Here is a 21566-nt window from a genome sequence, read left to right as displayed (position 1 = left end):
TGATCTCTTCCGTTCGATCTTTAGCTGCCTCGGCTTCTCCAAAGCCCGAGTCAGATGGAAATCATCCATCTCTGATAATGAACAATTTGTGTGTGATCCTTCAACTCTTACCCTCAATGGTTCTTTATGACCTTCCATTTCTTTCGTTTTAGTTGATAGAACAAGATCTATAGATTCAGTCATAAAAATAAAATAAAAAAGACACAAAATCAGTTATTAAGATAAAATCATTAAACTGATTTTTTCTCTATCTGGAAATAAAACTATGTTCATTTTGTAACAACAATGGATTTTTACTTTTTCAGAAATAAATTGTGTTTATCTTAAGATTAAAAAAAAAAACCTTTTAACAGATTCTTTTTTCTTGTTTAATTACTTATCCAAGTTCCAAAGGGTTGAACAAAAAAAAACAAAAAAAAACTTATCCAAATAAATTGTGTCTAATTATATTATAATTTGTTTTTCCTCTTACTCTCTTTTATCTTATTTAATTACTTATCCAAATAATTAAACAAAAAAACTCTTGCGTCGTTGAGTCACGCGAGATTAACCATAAGTCCATAACAAAGTATACATGAGAAATCAAAACTTATCTAATGATAATAGTTCCAAACAATAATACAAGATTAGTACTGTTAATAACAAAAAATATTAATCAAGATCCCCATGAGAACCAGATCTACATCTAGATTTAAATACATAATGGTTCTAACATAAGTGAGATATATTATAAGAAAGAAACCAAACCTGAGAAGACGACGGAAGCGTCAAGAACTCGTACCAAAAACCGGCGATATCGCCGGAGAGTGAGAGAGGAAGGGGCAAGAAAGTAAGAAAAGTGGAAAAAAGAGTCATGAAGAGTGAAGCTGTTGTTTTATAGATTAGATTAGAACAAGATTGAAGAAGAAGACAAAACAGGACTTGTTAAAGAGACCGAAACAAAACAAAACGGGGTCTGGTAAGGGAAACATGTCGACGAAAGGGACAGAGTTTACCGGTAGTTACCGGTAAAGATACGGTCAAGTTGTGTTATTGGTTGTACGTGGAGTAACCGGTAATGTACTGAACGAGTAAGTGAATCTCATTGTCTGATTTGGTTATTGGACTTTTCGCTTGGGATACTTATTTTATCGGTTTTCCAGTCACTTTTTATCTTTATTGTTATTGATTTTTGTTTTTGACATATAAACCAACCATCACAGTGGTGGACTGGTAGCTTGCTAGTGTGTTAGGTAGGCAATATAATAATAATTAATAAGTATATATCACATTTATGTAATGTTTTATTTTTTTAGTAGAATGATGAGAGCTTAATATAATAATTCTTTTTTTTTTAAAACAAAGAGCTTTAATATAATAATTCATGTTCATTAATAGGCGTTCGTTGGGGTGCTCGGGTTGAACCTAGAACACAAAAACTGCATACTTTTGATGATGGTTCTGTTTTTAGACAATTTTATTTGCCTCAAGGCTTGTTGGTCTGACAACAAAGACGAAGCAGCGTTTGGCTGAGGAGCTGTTAAGCTGTTATGAACTCGTGCTTCTAACTCAACCTTTTTTAACAATGTGGACAGAACCAAAGAACCAAACTGAACCGATTAGGAAAATGAAAACCGAACCAAATTGAACTCGAATCCAAATAATTTTATTATATTAATTTGTAACAGTTTTACTATCAATTTAATTATTAATTAATTAATTGTAAGAAATACAATAAATTATGTAATCATTAATATATGTGAGAAATTATATATTTAACTGGGAACTACAAAATAAAATTTTAAAAAAGAATTGTACAATCATGTTTTATTAAAAAATTGGCAATATTATTGATAATGGAGAATTTGTTAGAATACCCTTTTTGAGATACCCCTTTAAAAAAATATCATTTTTTGAACATTTTCATTTTTGTCCTCTTTTACACAATTACTATATGTTAAATTAATTTTAAATTTTTTTTTTTAAGGTTTAAGTTCTCTATTTTACATTTAGGGAGTAGGGTTTAGTATTTGGGGTTTAAGGTTTAGAATTTAGTCATTTTATATATTAAAAAGAGGTATTTTTGAAAATAGATACCATGAAATGTATTTTTGAAAAGTGTCATAGAAAAAGGGGTATTTTTGAAAATCCCCCTTTGAATATTTAGCAAAATGTTTGGTGATTGACAATTTAACATTACTAATTTTTGTAATAAATGTTAGTAATGAATTTAAAATGTATATATACTAGATTATGACCCGCCTAATACACAATTTTATAATTTAAAATTTTTATAAGTTTATAAAAAACTATAATATCGAATAACTCAACAATTTAGCAATATATTATTCCTAAATTATATAACCTTTGTGGTATAACATACATGTCCTTTTTTTGTTACAAATTTAATATGTTTTCTCGTACTCACATGTACATACTATCCTAAAATTTAATCAAACCAACCATAAATTCAATCATAAAAATTCAAGATTTTAAATCACAAAAATATGCATAAAAATATTCAATTATAATAGAAAATATTAACAAAATTAGTAAAGATAAGTTGAAATATTATCTGAAAATTACTATTATGGAAAATATTATTGTAATTAATATCACATATTATTTATGTTAATACGAGACATCCGTAAAATTTAGGTACATTTTATAAAATTTTAAAATAATTAATAGTATTGTACTTTAATATTTTGGAATTGGTTTTACGAATGGTTTAGGTATAACGCTGAGAATAACACAAGTAAAAGACAAAATCATAGTATTGTACTTTAATCAAAAATATATGAGAAAAATATATAATATAAATAAATATATATATATATATATATATAATTAATTTAAATGTTTAACCCTCATCTCAATTTATATATGCTAGAGAAAGAATCGTAGATCTTTGTGACAGCGTCTGTATACCTCATTTGTTTACAAGTGGTCTTGTAGCTCAGTTGGTTATAGTGTTGGTCTTATGAGCCGAAGGTCGTGGGTTTGAGCCCTGCCGGAACCATTTGTCTTAATTCAATTTAAATTATATATTTTTTCAACAAAAATATTCATAGATCTGAAAAAATTAGGCTTTATAAAACTGAAATACTAAGAAATCTGCTTTCAAGGTATTGACAATTCCAAAACAACATATTTAAAAAAGTGTCCCTTAAAATACCTTTTTACTATGAATTATCTTTAAATTTAGTTATATTTATTCTAAGTTATTAATATTCATCTCCGGTATTTTTTAATATTGATATGTAGAGATGTGATTTACTCATCTTCTTTTATTTGTGTTCCTTTTTTCAAGAAAAAAATGCAGGAAAAAAAGAACTTTGAGTCCTTTTTTAATTAATATATATCAACATAAAAACCCCGGTAGAATCAGGTTAATAATTAGATAAATTAGAAATTATTTTAAAATATATTAACAAATTTCTATTTTTTATTATGTATAGTTTACTTTTTATGATAGGTTTAAAAATTAATATTTTTATTTTAAATATTTTTATAAATATAGAATTGACATCTGTTAACATCTAATCTATACAATTTACACGTATCATGATCTTGTAAAATTTGACAGTATATTTGATAATGATAAATATTTAGCAAAATTTTTGGTGATTAACAATTTAACATCATTAGATTTTTGTAATATATATGAATAAGAAATTTTAAATATATATATATATATATATATATACATAGACGTAAATGTACTTTATTTATACAAAAAGGTAAATAACTCTATTTACTAAATGACAATACTCTTCATTTGTTTTTTCTCAAAAGTCAAAAAAAAAAAAATTGGCTGTCATTTTCCTACAATATATTTTTAAGATAAATTTTATTCAAAAATAAATAAGTAACTCATCTATAAAGCAAAGAAAATAAAAGGGAAGCAAAGGAGCTTATCTTAAACTGATTACTCCTTCTTTTTCTTTTTCATCGGAAGTAAAGATTATCTCAAAATGCTTCGTCAAACCATAAACCCTCCCTGAAAAATGGAAAGAGCCATACCATTTTTCACCATTGGATCATTTCATTCTCTCAATCCATTACATCTAAAAGGGTCTTCTCTTTCTCAAACCATCGTTTTCTAAATCTGACGATGCAAAAGAGTTCATGGAGACTTTGCTTCAGAAGCTCAAAGAGTCACTTGCCATAACACTAGTCCATTTCTATCTTCTCGCTGGTCGCCTCTCAACTTTATACTCCCACAACTAAAATCAAAGATCTCACTCAGTGTTTGTTGATTGTAATAAAAGTCCTTGTGCTGGATTTATCCATGCTGTATCAGATCTAAGTGTATTAGACATTGTTGGGTCCAAGTATGTTCCTTTGCTTGTTCAATCTTTCTTTGATCACCACACAAAGCATTGAACCGCAATGGTTACACCATGAGTCTCTTATCAGTCAAGGTACGTTTTACTCATTCTTGTATATAGCTATCTCAAAATCATATTATATTCAAATATATAAAAACAGAGTTGTAGTAATTGTTAGGATTTTCCTTGAGTGTTTAACCGAGAAACGACCGAGTATGACTAACAGATTTGTGTTTCCTTGTGCTCTGTTTTATGTTTTGCAGGTTTGTAGGTTTGTAGTGCAAGAAAGTAAAGGACACGAGGATATACGAGTTCCCAGGATCAATGTGATCCCGGTACGTCTCAGTGAACCTGAAACCGGTTCACAAGGAGTATCAGAGTAGCAATTACAACTTGAACAAACTCACCCCAAGCTCATGTCTCTCCCTTTACGAAAGAATCAGACCCCAAGAAAGAACAAGAACAATGAAGAAGACAAAAGTCTCTCTCACCCACTCTAGGTTTCTCTCTCACCGACAACTTGGTCCTTATCTCTGTAATGTAACGCCAAATGCTTCTCTGCTTTGTTCCCTCTGCTCCTCACTCCTTTAATAGCCCTCTGTCGTTGTCTTGCAGGGTGATACAAGACAAACTCGTACGATACACACATTTCAGATGTGATGTTACTAAAACGACAGAGCCATTGTCGTTTGTCTCCTGGGCAATCTCCTTAGCAGACCAAGTTGGGCCTGTGCTACCGTTACTGGCCCAACTCTCTGAAGAAGCCCACCTGTCTGATCCAAATCATCAAAACGACAATGTCCACCTTGATTTGCTCAGACAGTTAACCGAAGAGTCGACCCCCTTCTCTGATTTCACCACCAGAAACCACCGCTCTGCCTTCACCGCAGGAGGTATCCGTTCCACCTTGACCGTCAGGACCCTAGCTCTTATCAGAGCTTGACTCCCGTAGCACCTTCAAGTTGCTTAGTCCTTCCTCAAATTTCTTCACCGGTATCAATTTTGTTAACAAATCGGCCGGATTCTCTTTTTTGTTGATCTTCGAGACTTTCAGCGTACCCTCCTCAATTTCACCTCGTATGAAGTGGTATCTCACCTGGATGTGCTTTGTGCGTTCATGATGCACGCTGTTCTTGGCCAAACAAATGGCACTTTGGGAATCACTAAAGATTTCAACTTGTTTCTGCGGAATACCCAGCTCGCTCACTATTCTCATCAGCCACCAGAGCTTCTTTGGCAGCTTCAGAGAGTGCCATATACTCTGCTTCCGTCGTCGATTGGGCTACCACTTGTTGATGAAGACCGGATCTCCAGCTTACCGTATTTCCTCCAACCTGAAATACTTAAACCGGTAATTGATCTTCTCTTATCTAGGTCTGCTGCATAGTCATTATCACAGTAGCCTGTAACCTTGAAATCCTTCGACTTAGTGAAAGTGAGCTTGAAATCTGTTGTGTGTTTTATGTACCGAAACACCCATTTAACTGCTTCCCAATGTTGTTTGCAAGGAGAGTTCATGAATCGACTCACCAGGCCCACTGCGTATGCTATATCCGGATGTGTCCCAACCATGGAGTACATGAGACTCCCTACAGCACTTGCATAAGGTACGCTTCTCATCTCTGCCTCAGCTTCTTCTTTATCTTCTGGTTTGGTACCAGACAGCTTAAATTCTCCCCCCCCCCACAGGCGTTTGAACTGGTCTTGCATCTTTCATACCGAAATTAGCTAAAACCTTCTCTAGATAGCTTTCTTGTGACAGTGATAGCGCACCCTTTTCTCTGTCCCTGATGATGTCTATCCCCAGTATCCTCTTTTGCATTTCTGAGATCCTTCATCTCAAACTCTTTGCTCAACACTTCTTTCAATCTTGAAATCTCCGCCATGTCTTTAGCAACTAGTAACATGTCATCTACGTAGAGTAGTAAGTAGACATATTCATCGCCTTCTAGGCACTTAAAGTAGACACACAGATCATACTGACTCCTTGTATACTTCTGAGATTTCATAAACTGATCAAACCTTAGGTTCCACTGTCGTGGAGATTGTTTTAATCTGTATAGAGACTTCTATAGTGAACACACATGATCACCATTTTCATACCCCTGTGGCGGCTCCATAAGAATTTCCTCTTCCAGCTTTCCATGTAAAAATGCTGTTTTTACATCCATCTGTTCTAGTTCAAGGTCTTTGTGGACCACCATTGACAACACCACCCTGATTTTGATGTGTTTAACCAGAGACGCAAACACTTCGTGATAGTCTACCCCTTCAATCTGAGAGAATCTTTTTGCTACTAACCGAGCCTTGTATCTCGGTTCTTCCACTCCTAGTATTCCCAGCTTAAGTTTGAAAATCCACTTACTCCCAATGGTTCTCATACCTTCTTTCTTGTCTGCATCTTTCCATGTCTGACTTTTCCGATGTGAGTCCATCTCCTCCTCTATTGCAGCAATCCATTTCAGTCTTTCTTTAAAGCTTATAGCTTCCTCATAGGTTGTCGGTTCTCCAGCATTTACAAGTTGAGACATGGTGAATGCAAATGCAGCAACATCACCATCGTCAAACCTACTCGGTGGTCTGATGTTAACTCTCCGTTCTCTGTCTCTTGCAAGTTGGTAACTTCTGAGCGAATCACCACCAATTTCAGACTCTTCTTCTGACTCTTCTATTGATCCACTTTCTAAAGTAGCTCCACCTTCTTCTATTGGAGCTCCACCTTCTTCTATTGACTCATTTGTGGATCCAGATGCTTCTCCTCTTGCAGTTTCACTAGGTAAAATGAATGTTACTTTGTTCCCATGCTTCTCAGATATCGCCTCTTCAGTTTCAGGCAATTTACCGATATCCTTGTACAAAATATCTTCTCAAAACATTACATCTCGACTGACAATACACTTTTTATCCTCACTGCTCCAAATTCTGTAACCATTAACTCCCTGTGGATACCCCATAAATACCCCCTTCTTGGCTCTTGGTTTCAACTTTTCTTAATCAACATGATAGTAAACCAAGCAGCCAAATCTTCTGAGGTGATCATAATCCGGTTTCCTTCCCGACCAAACCTCTTCAGGAAACTGAAAGTTTAATGGTGAGGATGGAGTTCTATTCATCACATATACGACTGTTGATGAAGCTTCTGCTCAGAATGGTTCTCCCAATCCAGTTTCACCCAGTAAGCTCCTTACCTTCTCAAGCACGGTTCTATTTAGCCTCTCAGCAACTTCATTTTGCTGTGGGGTATAAGGACATGTTTTGTGCCTCATGATCCCTTTTTCCTTGCAGTAGTCATCAAAGATTTTGTTGCAAAATTCCAGACCATTGTCTGTCCTTAATTAATGCTTTCAGCTTCTTTCCACTTTGATTTTCAACTAGTGACAGCCATTCAACAAACTTGGAGAAAGATTCATCTTTTGTCTTGAGAAAGAAGACCTATGCTTTTCTTCAGAAGTCATCTACAAAAGATATGTAGTATTGACACTTCACCAAACTTGGTGTCACGTTCGGAGAGCCCCAAAGATCATAATGTACATACTCCAAAATTCCCTCTAAAGTATGCTTGCCAGTCTTGAAGGACAACCTGTGAGATTTTCCCAGAATGCAGTCTTCACACTGCCCCAATTCTGCTATCTCACTTCCTTTGAGTAGTTCCTACTTGACTAACAACTTTAACACCTTTTCACTTGTATGGCCAAGTCTGCTATGCCATAAAGCGGTTGTGTTCATTGTTCTTTCAGCTACATTTACCTGCTCAAGCTCCGCCTTTCCTTCTAGAAAATATAGTGTGTCTCTATAGTTTCTTGCGAGAGCTTCTTTGTTTCCTTTGAACACTTGTAGTCTAAAATGTATAGACTTGAACCAACATCCGTTTGATTCCAACTGTCCCAGATAGATTAGATTTCTTCTTGTTGTAGGTGAGTATCGGACTTGAGACAACACTACTTCAGTCCCATTGTAGTTCACAATTTTGACCTTCCCGATTGTTGTGATTTCACATAATGTGTTGTTTCCCATCAGAATTCTTCCTCCATTTACCTCTTCTACATCAAACATCATATCTCTTTTGAATGTTATGTGGTAAGAACATCCAGAATCCAAGATCCAAGCATCCTTTGGTTGATATTCTGAAACTGTCAACATCAACGGTTCAGCACCTTGAGCTTGTGCAATGTTTGCTTCACCCTTCTGACTTGTGCTCGCTTGGTTCTTCTTCGGACAGTCTTTCTTCAAGTGATCTTCACTACCACAAATCCAGCAAGTCCTTTTCTTGGTCTTAGACTTGCCCCTTGAGTCTGCTTTTCCCTTTGGCTGAGTCTTCTTTTCAGTTATGCCTCTTGTCTGTATAAACAACCCTTCTTCCGCAGGCTTCTTTAGTACCCCCTTATCTTTCAGCTCCAATTCGATACAATATGCTGACATGATGATCTCCTTAGGAGTAACAAAGTCCTTGTCTTTGCTGCTATACTTCAAGGTGTGTACAAGGTTGTCAAACCTCTTAGGCAAAAGTTCATGAGGATCGCAGCCGTATCTTCCTAGCTTATCTCCACGTTTAGGCTAGATAAGTCTGATATGAGCTTATTGAAGGAATCTAGATTCTTGTCTAGGTTCTTGTCCTCCTCCATCTTGAAGCTAAAGAACATTTGCTTAAGATAGAACCGGTGTGGCAATGTCTTAGCATGATAGTTGTTCTCTAGAGCTATCCACTTAGCATATGCGGTTGGCTCCTTCATGACTTTTCTAAGCACCATATCTCCCAGACAGTGACTCAAGAGGTTTCTTACCCTCCTGTCTTTATCTAGCCATTTCGGATCTGACTTTGCTGCCCCTTATGAGTCTTCACCATCCTTTCCTTCAACACTTTCTGCTGTTGGTGGTTGTAGTACTGACTCAAGGCCCAAGATTTCCAGCTAAGTGCACATCTTGTGTTTCCACAAAGAAAAGTCACCCTCTCCATCGAACTTCTCCACGTCAAATCTTCCTTGTGTAGGTTCTATCACTGAGACCTCTTCAGAACCATGAGGCTCACACCACAAAACCCAACACACAAAAGACAAAACCAACAAACTGTCTCAGCAAAACTCACACAACACCAACCACACAACCATAACTTCTAACAAGACTCTAACTTTCCAACTTTGTTTCTGTATCTACTTCAGAAATAACCCAGATACAGAATAAACCGAACTTGGTGAAGAAATGTACCTTAAAGGTTGGACCTTTCTGAGTTTTAGAACAGTAACCTCCTCAGACTTGTAGAGCTCCTTGTAGATCTGCTCTCTCTACAGTTAGAACGCTCGAACCTTGCTCTGATACCACTGTTAGGATTTTCCTTGAGTGTTTAACTGAGAAACGACCGAGTATGGCTAACAGGTTTGTGTTTCCTTGTGCTATGTTTTATGTTTTGCAGGTTTGTAGGTTTGTAGTATAAGAAAGTAAAGGACACGAGGATATACGAATTCCCAGGATCAATGTGATCCTGGTACGTCTCGGTGAACCTGAAACCGGTTCACAAGGAGTATCAGAGTAGCAATTACAACTTGAACAAACTCACCCCAAGCTCACGTCTCTCCCCTTACAAAAGAATCAGACCCGGAGAAAGAACAAGAACAATGAAGAAGACAAAAGTCTCTCTCACCCACTCTAGATTTCTCTCTCACCGACAACTTGGTCCTTATCTCTGTAATGTAACGCCAAATGATTCTCTGCTTTGTTCCCTCTGCTCCTCACTCCTTTAATTGCCCTCTGTCGCTGTCTTGCAGGGTGATACAAGACAAACTCGTACGATACACACGGTTTAGATGTGATGTTACTAAAACGACAGAGCCATTCTCGTTTGTCTCCTGGGCAATCTCTTTAGCAGACCAAGCTGGGCATGTGCTACCATTACCGGCCCAACTCTCTGAAGAAGCCCACCTGTCTTATCCAAATCATCAAAACGACAGTAATAAAAGGTGAAACTTTTTTACTGATGGTTTATACTAGTATTGTGTTATATAGGTAACAGAGTTGGTAGATGGAGTGTTTATAGGATTGTCGATGAATCATGCGATTGGTGATTGAAGTTCCTTCTGGCAGTTCTTCAACTCTTTTGCCGATATATTCAATTCACAAGAAGACATCATCATTGATAGTAACAACAACAAATTGCTCTGTCTCAAGAATCCTCCAATCTTTCGTTAAGTGTCTGGTCCAACTTACATCGTTCCCTTCAGTGAACCTGATGATTAGTCCTTAAATCTTTATAAAACTCCGGTTTTGAAGGAGAGAATGTTCAGTTTCTCATCAGAAACAGTGACGTTGCTGAAATCAAAGGCGAATCAAGAATGTGGAACGACAAAGATCTCTTCTTTCCAGTCGCTAACCGCATTCATATGGAGAAGCATAACAAGAGCAAGAAAACTACCAAATGATCAATAAACCACTTGCAGGTTTGCTGCTGGAAATAGATCAAGAACGAATCCATCACTGCCAACAGATTGTTTTGTTAATTACATTTCTCTTGTGAAAATGTCTACGAACGTTGGTGATTTATTGGAGAATGACTTCGGATGGGCTGCTTTGAAGCTGCATCAAGATGTATCGGAACACACTATCGAAAAGATCTTTGCCGAGATAGATAGATGGTTGAAGTCTCCTTTACAGATGCAAGTGTATCGGCTTTCAAGTTCGAACATTGTTCATATGGGAAGCTCTCCATGGTTTAACAAGTATGCATGCAAGTTTGGGATGGGGAAATGATACTAGGATTTTGTGTGTCCTAGCAGGTTCAATTAACCTTATGCAGTTGTAATACTTAAGGTGTCAATCCAGTTGGAAAACTTTACTAACAATTGAGATGTAATCAAGAAATCACAAGCTAAGCCAATTCAAAGAGTCACAGAACTAGAAACGAGAATTCATGACAAGAAGCGAAAATGAATAAAAATGTAAACGAGTCTAAGCATGAACTAAAAAGCAAGAAACGAAACAGTCTCAGGAATGTAATAAAAATCAAAAAGAAAGAGGTCCTAAGGATGGGAGTAATTGATGTCGGTGGAGTATCCTAGTCTATAGAGTATTTAACATGCCACAAGCAAACCATCCCTAAACAATGAACATCACTTCTTAGCTAATCCAATCTCTTGACAAAAGCGACTCAAACTCAACCACTTCCAAACCTAGCTCTCGCTAGAGAAACATGATCAAGCATGGCGAGAAAAACAAGTTCATTCACGTCAACAAACATCCTAGACAACTAATCTCTTAGGCTAGGAACGTAAGTCTCTTGCACTAGTTGGTCAGACATTTCATCGAACACCTTTTGGGTGCAGAAATGTTTAAAACCTAGTTCCAATTGATTAGAGAGAAACTAGTATATCTAACTCTAGTCCAGAAGGGAATCATACAATCAAAGCTTAAACACTCTACATCATAAGATCCTCCACCTAATCTATCCCATCCTCAAAAAATACCACACTACTCAGATCCGAAATTCATTATCAAGGATGCAAACACAGAAAACATTGAAACAAGCATTATTGGGTAGATAAAAATAAGATGAACAACTTTGTAGAAGGAATCAAATGCCAAATCTCAATAAATCTCAAAGATATCGGAATACAAGTCTCAGAACGTATTTTGTGGCTAGGTTAAAACCTTCTGGGAAAGAAAACAATACGAGATAAAGATAAGATGTCTCCGCAGAGACTTAACAAAATGTATATATAGTAGTCCAACATGTAAAGCCCTAAAACTTAAAACGACAAGGTGAAGAGTCGGTTTGGGAATTCCCTGAAGCGTGTGAGACGAAACGTCTTACTTCCTGACATTTGCGATCGAGTCCGTGCACATCGAGTGGAATGCAATGTCAGCATCGCTTGAGGGAAGGCAGCTAGAGTGCGTGGCGAGAGAGAGTGGCTCGATCAGACAAGCTGGAGTGTGTGGCGAGTGAGAGTGGCTCGATCAGACAAGCTGGAATGCGTGCGAGAGAGAGTGGCTCGATCAGACAAGCTGGAATGCCTGGCGAGTGAGAGTGGCTCGATCAGACAAGCTGGAATACATGGCGAGTGAGAGTGGCCCGATCAGACAAGCTTGAGTGCGTGGCGAGAGAGAGTGGCTCGATCAGACAAGCTGGAATGCGTGGCGAGTGAGAGTGGCTCGAGTGTGGTGTATACGCATCCACTAAAACCATGATAACTCTTGAACCACACCTCTGATTGGCTTGAAATAAACGGCGTTGGAAAGATCTCTCAATTTCCTACGATTATGATGAAGACGTCAAAAGCTAAATCCCACTCGAGTGGAACGGCTCGAACGGATGGCTCGGTTGACACTTCACGGGGATAGCTCGGTTGACGCTTCCCGGAGATGGCTCGAGAGACGGTTCCGGGAGTGTTGTGCATCGGATGGGTTGCTGGGGAGCATAGCTCGGACAGTTGCTGGGGAGCATGGCTCGGACGGATGCTGGGGGGCATGGCTCGGACGGATGCACTTCCAACGTCTCCTCAATACCTGAAATACTTCGAAATGCATAATGTATGCAAGGATAATGCAAGAACTACCTAGACATGCAAAGTGTATAGAAAAGACTTAGAAAATGACGTAAAACAATCAGTTATTCTAGCTAAATGCATGATAAATATATGCTGAGGAGAGACAAAATATAGATATATCAACTCCCCCAAACTTATTCTTTGCTTGCCCTCAAGCAATCAATCAAGAAAAAAGTATGGAGAAAATGTGAAAGGACCTAACCTTTTTTTTTTTTTTTAATTAATAAATAATAATAATATAAATATAATAATTAAACTACGACTAGTGGTCCCATATCCACTAGCTACCTAACCACAATTACAATCAACAGCGTAATAACAATACCAATATCCAATAAATATAAATCACCAATAGTCAAAACATAACCAATATCCAAATAACCAATCATCAGAAAACATGGAACCAGCAACCTAGCAATGTTTCTAATGACCCAACTCTAGCAACTTAGCAATGCCAGACAACATCCAATCGAGTCCCTAGAACATCCTCCTCTTCATTGCCTTGATTCCACGATCACACTTTGCCTTTACCTGCACCACAAACACAAATTGAGATGCATGAGTATTTTATAAACACTCAGTGAGGCAATCCTCCCATCTACTGGGCTATACACACAAGCAACAGTGATTCCAATGTTCCAAACAATCAACAAACAAAGCATACAAACCAGGAAAACGAACACCGACTCACTGGAACGGAGGTGTCGACCGACACCAGCCAAGTGTCGACCGACATTGGCTCAACGGTGTCAATCGACACTACCCCACAGTGTCGATCGATGCTTGCTTCACTCCCTCTGCAACTGCGATCCGCTCAAAGCCGAGAGTCGAATCTCGCTCCCAAACTCCACCAAATCGTCCAATACTCGAAATCCAAGCCTTATACATCCGTAGGAACCTGTAGCAACCAATCCCAACAAGAAAAACACACAAACAAAGCAACACACAAGCAAGAACAAGGAATCAAAGGCTTAGATTAGCCATGGTCATGCACTCACCTCTCTGCAGGAAGATTAAGACCAATAGCAACGAACCCAACCCTCCTAGCAAGCTTCTAGATCCCTCCTAGCTCCAAAACTCTCAAGAACAGCCATGAATCTCACCAATCTCTCTCAAAAGCTCAAGAACAATGTTTTTCTCTCTTTTCTCTCAAAACAACAAAGCGGCGACAAAATAAAACTTCCAAAACCCTTCTTGCGTCGAAACCCACTTAAAATTACCCGGTTCAATGGTTTCCTAAAACCAACTCGAACCAAATCGACTAAAAACTCAATCTGGTCGAACTAGTAAACCTTGGTATCGACCGACACCACCATGGATGTCGATCGACACCCAACCCCAAAACGCAGGGTTTTGGTTCGCGAGCGTTACAATTCTCCCCCACCAATCTAGATTCGTCCTCGAATCTCGAACAACCATCAGCCAAGGACTCCCGTGCAATCGTCTCCACGACCCGCACTCCTCCGACCAATCTACAGAAGGTCACCTTTAGGCGATAGACATNTGAGATGCATGAGTATTTTATAAACACTCAGTGAGGCAATCCTCCCATCTACTGGGCTATACACACAAGCAACAGTGATTCCAATGTTCCAAACAATCAACAAACAAAGCATACAAACCAGGAAAACGAACACCGACTCACTGGAACGGAGGTGTCGACCGACACCAGCCAAGTGTCGACCGACATTGGCTCAACGGTGTCAATCGACACTACCCCACAGTGTCGATCGATGCTTGCTTCACTCCCTCTGCAACTGCGATCCGCTCAAAGCCGAGAGTCGAATCTCGCTCCCAAACTCCACCAAATCGTCCAATACTCGAAATCCAAGCCTTATACATCCGTAGGAACCTGTAGCAACCAATCCCAACAAGAAAAACACACAAACAAAGCAACACACAAGCAAGAACAAGGAATCAAAGGCTTAGATTAGCCATGGTCATGCACTCACCTCTCTGCAGGAAGATTAAGACCAATAGCAACGAACCCAACCCTCCTAGCAAGCTTCTAGATCCCTCCTAGCTCCAAAACTCTCAAGAACAGCCATGAATCTCACCAATCTCTCTCAAAAGCTCAAGAACAATGTTTTTCTCTCTTTTCTCTCAAAACAACAAAGCGGCGACAAAATAAAACTTCCAAAACCCTTCTTGCGTCGAAACCCACTTAAAATTACCCGGTTCAATGGTTTCCTAAAACCAACTCGAACCAAATCGACTAAAAACTCAATCTGGTCGAACTAGTAAACCTTGGTATCGACCGACACCACCATGGATGTCGATCGACACCCAACCCCAAAACGCAGGGTTTTGGTTCGCGAGCGTTACAATTCTCCCCCACCAATCTAGATTCGTCCTCGAATCTCGAACAACCATCAGCCAAGGACTCCCGTGCAATCGTCTCCACGACCCGCACTCCTCCGACCAATCTACAGAAGGTCACCTTTAGGCGATAGACATACGCTCCAGGCGTCATTTGCTCTCGACTTTTAGACTTTCCTTTACTCATAGGCCTAAACCTTGAGATTTTATTGGCTCCTCATCAGACCTAAATCTGCATGCCATAATGTTGGCTCCTCATCGGGCCTAAACCCGCATGCCATAATATATAAGGAAAATCCAAACTCGTCTCTCGGGTTGCCACCTTACAGCGCGCTCCCGGATCGTCATCCGAAGTCGATATACCAACCATACTCCCAAGCCACAAAGTCTCAGAATATGGCAGTACTATGAGAACCTAAGTCCCCCAAGAGCCGCGAGCAAACAATTCTGAACACGTCTGAGTCCTATCCCAATCCAGCTTCCCTTCTCGTGGCTCGCGTAAGACATCACAATGTCCTACCAACCACATATTCCCTCACAGGAATACCTCATGACCGCACAAGGATCATATACATGCCACAAGGGCCAAACAAATGTCTTAAACAGGACCGCCACAAAGGCCAAACAATCTGTCCTAAATAGGACCGTCACAAAGACCAAACAATCTGTCCTAAACAGGACCGTCACAAAGACAAAACAATCTGTCCTAAACAGGCACTCTGTCTAAACAACCCGCCACAAAGGCCATCAGTCCCGAAGGATCATCTGTCCCGAAGGACCGCCTAAACACGCACTCTGGCTAAACAGCCTGCCACAAAGGCCACACATCTGGCTAAACAGCCCGCCACAAAGGCCACACAACTGGCTAAACAGCCTGCCACAAAGGCCATACAATGTCTAAAAAGACTGCCACACATGGGCACGATGACTCAAAAGTCCGCAACTAAGGCCACACAAGCCCCTCAAAGGCTCTTCACAGCTAAAATGGACAAATTCTAACTCACGTAAAATTTTCCATATTTAGCACTTTCTCTTTTTAGAAACTTTCCACTTTTGGAAACTTCTATTTCATGAAACTTTCCCCAAAATCCTGCCTCACGGAAACTTTGTACCCCGAGCACGACCTCATCTTGTTACTGAGTCGCACAACCAACCACCCCAAGCGACCAAGTAAACAAGAGAGATGGGCTGGAATACTCCATTCCCGCTCCAGCCACGGATTACAGATGGGACCAGGCTAGACGAGTTCAAGTCGCGGCTTGTTTCTCATACCACTTCTTAAACCTTGCCTTCATCCTCGCCTCAGCCTCCCAAGTTTGCTCCTCTACACCATCACAGTCCCAAAGGACTCTCATCAAAGGATTCTTCTTCTTCCGAAGTTCCTTGATCCTCCTCCCGAGAACCCTCACTGGTCTCGCCTCCAAAGTCATGTTAGGCTGAAGATCCTCAGGAATCTTAGCCAACACCTGCTCTCCCTCACGGAGACACTTCCGCAACATAGACACCTGGAAAACCTTATGGAACGCACGCATAACCTCAGGTAACTCCAGCCTATATGCCACTGGTCAAACTTGCTCAATCACTCTTAACGGACCCATATACCTCGGAGTCAACTTAGTCTCAGTCAATGACCTATTCGGACCCCGCAACATGGCCATCTTGAGGTGCACTCTATCTCCAACCTGAAACTCAAGATCTCTCCTCCTCCTATCAGCATAACTCCTCTGCCTAACCTGAGCCTCCTTCATGTTCAGCTTGAGAACCCGTACATGCTGCTCTCCCCCACCTGAGTCCAGCATAACGGTGTATGACACGGCCTCCCATACAGAGCCTCATAAGGAGCCATCCCAATACTCGCTTGATAACTGTTGTTGTAAGCAAACTCTACCAGGTTCAGGTGATCTGCCCAATGGCCACCCCAATCCAAAACACACATCCTCAGCAAATCCTCCAGCGTCTGGATCGTCCTCTCGGACTGTCCATCTGTCTGGGGATGATAAGTTGTAATCATATGCAACTTAGTGCCCATCTCTGCCTGAAATGCCTTCCAGAACACCGAAGTGAACTTAGAATCCCTGTCAGACACAATGCTCGCTGGCACCTCATGCAATCTGACTATCTCTCTCACATACTTCTTAGCCAAGACCACTGCTCCATCAGTCTTCTTAATGGCCAGAAAATGTGTTGACTTAGTCAACCGGTCCACAATGACCCAAATAGCATCAAACGTCCTGGACACTGGCAAACCCACCACAAAGTACCTTCACTAGCTGACACATATCGCACCTTGCGACCCAACTAGCTACATCCTTCTTCATCCCGACCCAGTGATAGTACCTCTTGAGATCACGGTACATCTTAGTCGCTCCTGGATGAATAGAAAACCTGCTCGCATGAGCCTCTCTCAGAATCTCCTGTCTCAACTCCTCATCCTTGGGCACACAAACCCGACCGTGCACCAAGATAGTACCATTATCTGGGAGCTGATACTCTGAATCCACGTCTTTTGAGGCATTCACCAGCCCCAAATCCTGCTCATGAGCCAACCGCACCCTACTCAGAAGATCTGCTCTATCAACAGCATCCAAACCCAACGGTTCCTGTGAAACAGCACACAAGCTCAAAGCACTGATCTCTTCTACCAGAGACTCCAACTCATGCTCAGGCAAAGCCAACAATGGCGTAGTAGTCAACATCTCCTTCTGGCTTGCAAAACCCTCCACTCACTCCTGTGACCAAACAAAAGGAACATCCTTCCCTATCAACTTAGTCATCGAACGCGCCTTGCTTACAAAACCCTGCACAACTCTCCTGTAATAACCTGCCAACCCAAAAAAGCTTCTGATCTTTGTGGCATTCTACGGTCTAGGCCAATCTTTGATAGCCTGAATCTTCTCCGAATCTACAGAAACGCCTTCAGCATAAACAATGTGACCTAGAAATCCCATCTCCCGCTGCCATAAACTACACTTGCTCAACTTAGCAAACAACTTCTGCTCCCGCAACTTTCCAGAACTGTCCTTAAATGCACTGCATGCTCCTCTGGACTCTTAGGGGGGTGTATTGAACTTGATATTTTAGGAGATTTACTAGGATTTTAATATTTTGGAATTTTGAGATTTGAGTGTAATTTTAGGAGATTTGGTTATTAAATTTGGGATTTTAGGATTTGGTGAAATTTGGATTTTGAGATTTGTTGAGATTTGATTATTGAATTTTAGGTGATTTTGATATTTTTTAAAATAAAAAGAGCAACTTGGAATGTCGTTGATTAATGGTTCGTTAAAAGATTAATCTCATATAAAGAACTGCAGCTCTCATATAGGATTGTTGACGATATATAATGCAGCAGCAGCAGTAGAATGAGTCCAGAGCAGAGCATGCCTTTTCAGACAGATCCTTCATTGGACACAATGTTGGTGTTGAATCTTCTTCGGTTATATCGTCGTCTTCATCATCTTCAAGCCGTGACGGTGAAGACTGAAGTGTTTCAAACGGTGTGGTTTGTTTACTTGTAGCTTCGTTTAAGTAAATTTGATATGTAGATGAAGTTATCAACAGAAGAAGCCGTGGTTTCTTGAATCATATCAAGAGAAGTTTGTAAAGATGGTTCATGGTGAAAATGGGTACCTGGTTAATGTTAAAAAACAATTTCACCACCTCCTAGCCCAAGTCCTTCCCACATTAACTGAATCACCAAACACGATTACTATTTACCAAAATTGTTGCTAATCACTATTCTTAAACATCATGCTGACTATAAGCTTTAAACCCCCAAAGAGGTATTATAATCCACATGAACCAAAAAGTAACAAGAACCACGACTTTATCGTAACAAAATTTTTACACTTACAAGAGCCATGACTTGTGCTGCGTCTTCTCTCTTCCAGTATTCCTCTGTACTACCTACATATACACAATAAGCAATGACTAATCAGAGCTTTTCAAGAAAGCATAGAGCTTTTCAATTCAGACAAAAGGAACAAAGCAGAGAGCTCTCACCAATCTCCAAGAATATCGTTGGCTTGTTAGTTACTGGTCCATAATGAGTTGCTTCCAATGTAATCTACATCCACACAATAGCAATTTGCATTCTCATCACCTCAAACCAAACGTCAATTTCAGTCATAAGTAAATTCATGATGTTAAAATCTGCAGTTCTTTTTGTTTTGCGTTTTCATGATTGTAATCGTTTCCTTGATTGCAAAATCAAAAGTACCTTACGTAACTGAAAGAGAGAAAGAGAGAAGAGACGACCTCTCGTAATTTAGAGAGAAAGAGATGAGCTCTCGTAATTGAGAGAGAAAGAGTGAAGAGAGGTGTGATTTTGTTAAAAGAAATTTTTTTAAAAGAAAAAAAATTGCAGTAGGTGTCGACTCTTTTAGAAGAATTTTTTTTTTCCAAAATCTCACCTTCAAAGGTGTGATTTTGTAAGTCATATTTTTAACTAAAAATGTTAGAAAAATCTCCTAGAATTCCATTCAATAGTTTTTTAATAAAAAATTGTGATTTTTTGAATAACAGTAGATTTGAGGTGAGATTTCTAAATTATTGATTGAATAACAGAAGATTATAAATGATTTTTATCAATTTCATATCCAATAACATAGGATTTCAGGTGATTTTTAAAAATAACTAATTAAATAACAGAAGATTTAAAAATACTCCAAAATCTCTTAAAATACCAAGTTCAATACACCCCCCTTAGAATAGACCAGGATGTCGTCGATGAAGATGATGATAGACACGTCCAGAAACTCCTGGAATACACTGTTCATCAGCCTCATAAACGCTGCTGGCGCATTAGTCAACCCAAAAAGGCATCACCACGATCTCGTAAACCCACACCTCGTCTTTCTACTTGACAACCACAACGACGCACCCACAGTGAAGTGATAAGACGAATGAATCCCCTGCTCAGTAGATCCTCTAGCTGCGTCTCCAGCTCTACTAACTAATCAAGTATGCCGACAACAACTCACCGCCACCTGAATATCAACCTTCTTGTTCGTCCAAGAATCTCTTGTAACTTGCCTCTTAGGGAAACTTCCACAAGATAGCTTATTCCATGAATGGCTTTTCCACTTGGCAATCCTCCATAGAAAATCATCAATACGAGCGTAATAAAACAAACAAGTACCATACATTCCCATATTCTGATTCTCCACGTCAGATGCTTTGCAAGCCGCCAACTCAACCCACTTGACTTGTTTTCCCCCAGCAAGCTTACCAAAACCTTGAGTCTCGCAACCATGTCCATCTCCAATGAACTCCATCCACCATCATCGCAACTATTAGTTTATCCTGCCATGAAGGCTTGTAGATGGCAACCATGCCCTTGCCCGTTCATACCTACTGCAGCTCCCCTTCCCGGGACTCTAGCACCACCGGCCACACAATCATGGCACATCAGCCACACATTCATGACCGTACCGGTCATAAAATCCTGGCTCACCGGCCAACACAACTAAAATCCAAGATTAAACCACCATCAATTCTCGAGGCTTACATCCTGTCATTATGTTTATACTCACGTCCTAGGCATTGCTTGCTCCCAACTCCTCCACCCTTAGGTCGCAACCTTTGAGCCATACCGATCTCACTCTTAGACCACCGTCTTCGAGTTATACCGTCTCACTCTTGGACCACAATCCTCGAAATCTTGGTATCAGGGGAACTACTCATCCCCCCAGGGGAACATCATCCCCTCTGCCACTCTCGGAGCCCTCCGTCCCTCGAGCTATCGGTATTCAGGGGAATCCCCTTCCCCTCAGGAGCAAGAATCCTTAACGACTATAAACATCTCTCGACACAAAGTACCTCATGTGGTCCGAGTATAACATTGCAATGTTACACCTGCCCACTCAACTTCTAATATCCCACTGGATTAACCACCAAGCTGCAAAATATCTGCTCCAACTTCATATATCCACCTATTCGCCTCTCTAGGCTCGATACCTCTTGAGAATAATCTCATACCGGTCATCTACAACTGCTTCATCCTCCTAACATAAGATTAAAACTCCTCAACATCCGTAGCCCTCGGCTGCACCCCGCCTCAAGCGGTACAACTGGAGCCTACACTGGTAACCCTCTCGGTAACCGCTCCAACAGCACGTCAACAAATCCGCCAAGCGATCATATCGACCCTGGGCTACACCTGCTGCAACCCCACATCTGGGTTCTCAGCACTCCCGGCACGCTCACCGGCTAACCCCCTCTGGTCCCTCCTGATACGCTTGCGACCCTCTGACGTACGTCCTCGCCGACCATGACCACGACCACGTCCCCATCCATGACCAACAACTCAAACACCTTTAACCACTGCACTTCCAAGAACATAGGCTAACAAGCAATCTTAACATAACACAAAAACACAAACTCACCGTGGAATCACACTGTA

At 40.0% G+C, this 21566-nt stretch overlaps 1 protein-coding gene and 1 pseudogene across 1 annotated transcript in view; one reads left to right on the top strand and one right to left on the bottom strand.

Moving 5' to 3' along the window:
• Nucleotides 1–166, bottom strand: part of LOC104721994 (alkaline/neutral invertase CINV2) — a 3365-nt gene extending 3199 nt beyond the window's left edge. The window contains exon 1 of the mRNA XM_010440098.2: nucleotides 55–166. Within this exon, the coding sequence (XP_010438400.1) occupies nucleotides 55–138 (84 nt within the window). The 5' untranslated portion in view covers nucleotides 139–166. The remainder of the gene's footprint in view (nucleotides 1–54) is intronic.
• The window catches only part of LOC109126567, a 37950-nt pseudogene continuing 17353 nt past the window's right edge, over nucleotides 970–21566 (top strand).

Source organism: Camelina sativa, chromosome 2, assembly GCF_000633955.1.
Source record: "Camelina sativa cultivar DH55 chromosome 2, Cs, whole genome shotgun sequence".
NCBI lineage: Eukaryota > Viridiplantae > Streptophyta > Magnoliopsida > Brassicales > Brassicaceae > Camelina > Camelina sativa.
Note: the sequence above shows the minus strand (reverse complement) of the source record. Positions and strands in the feature narration are given on the sequence as shown.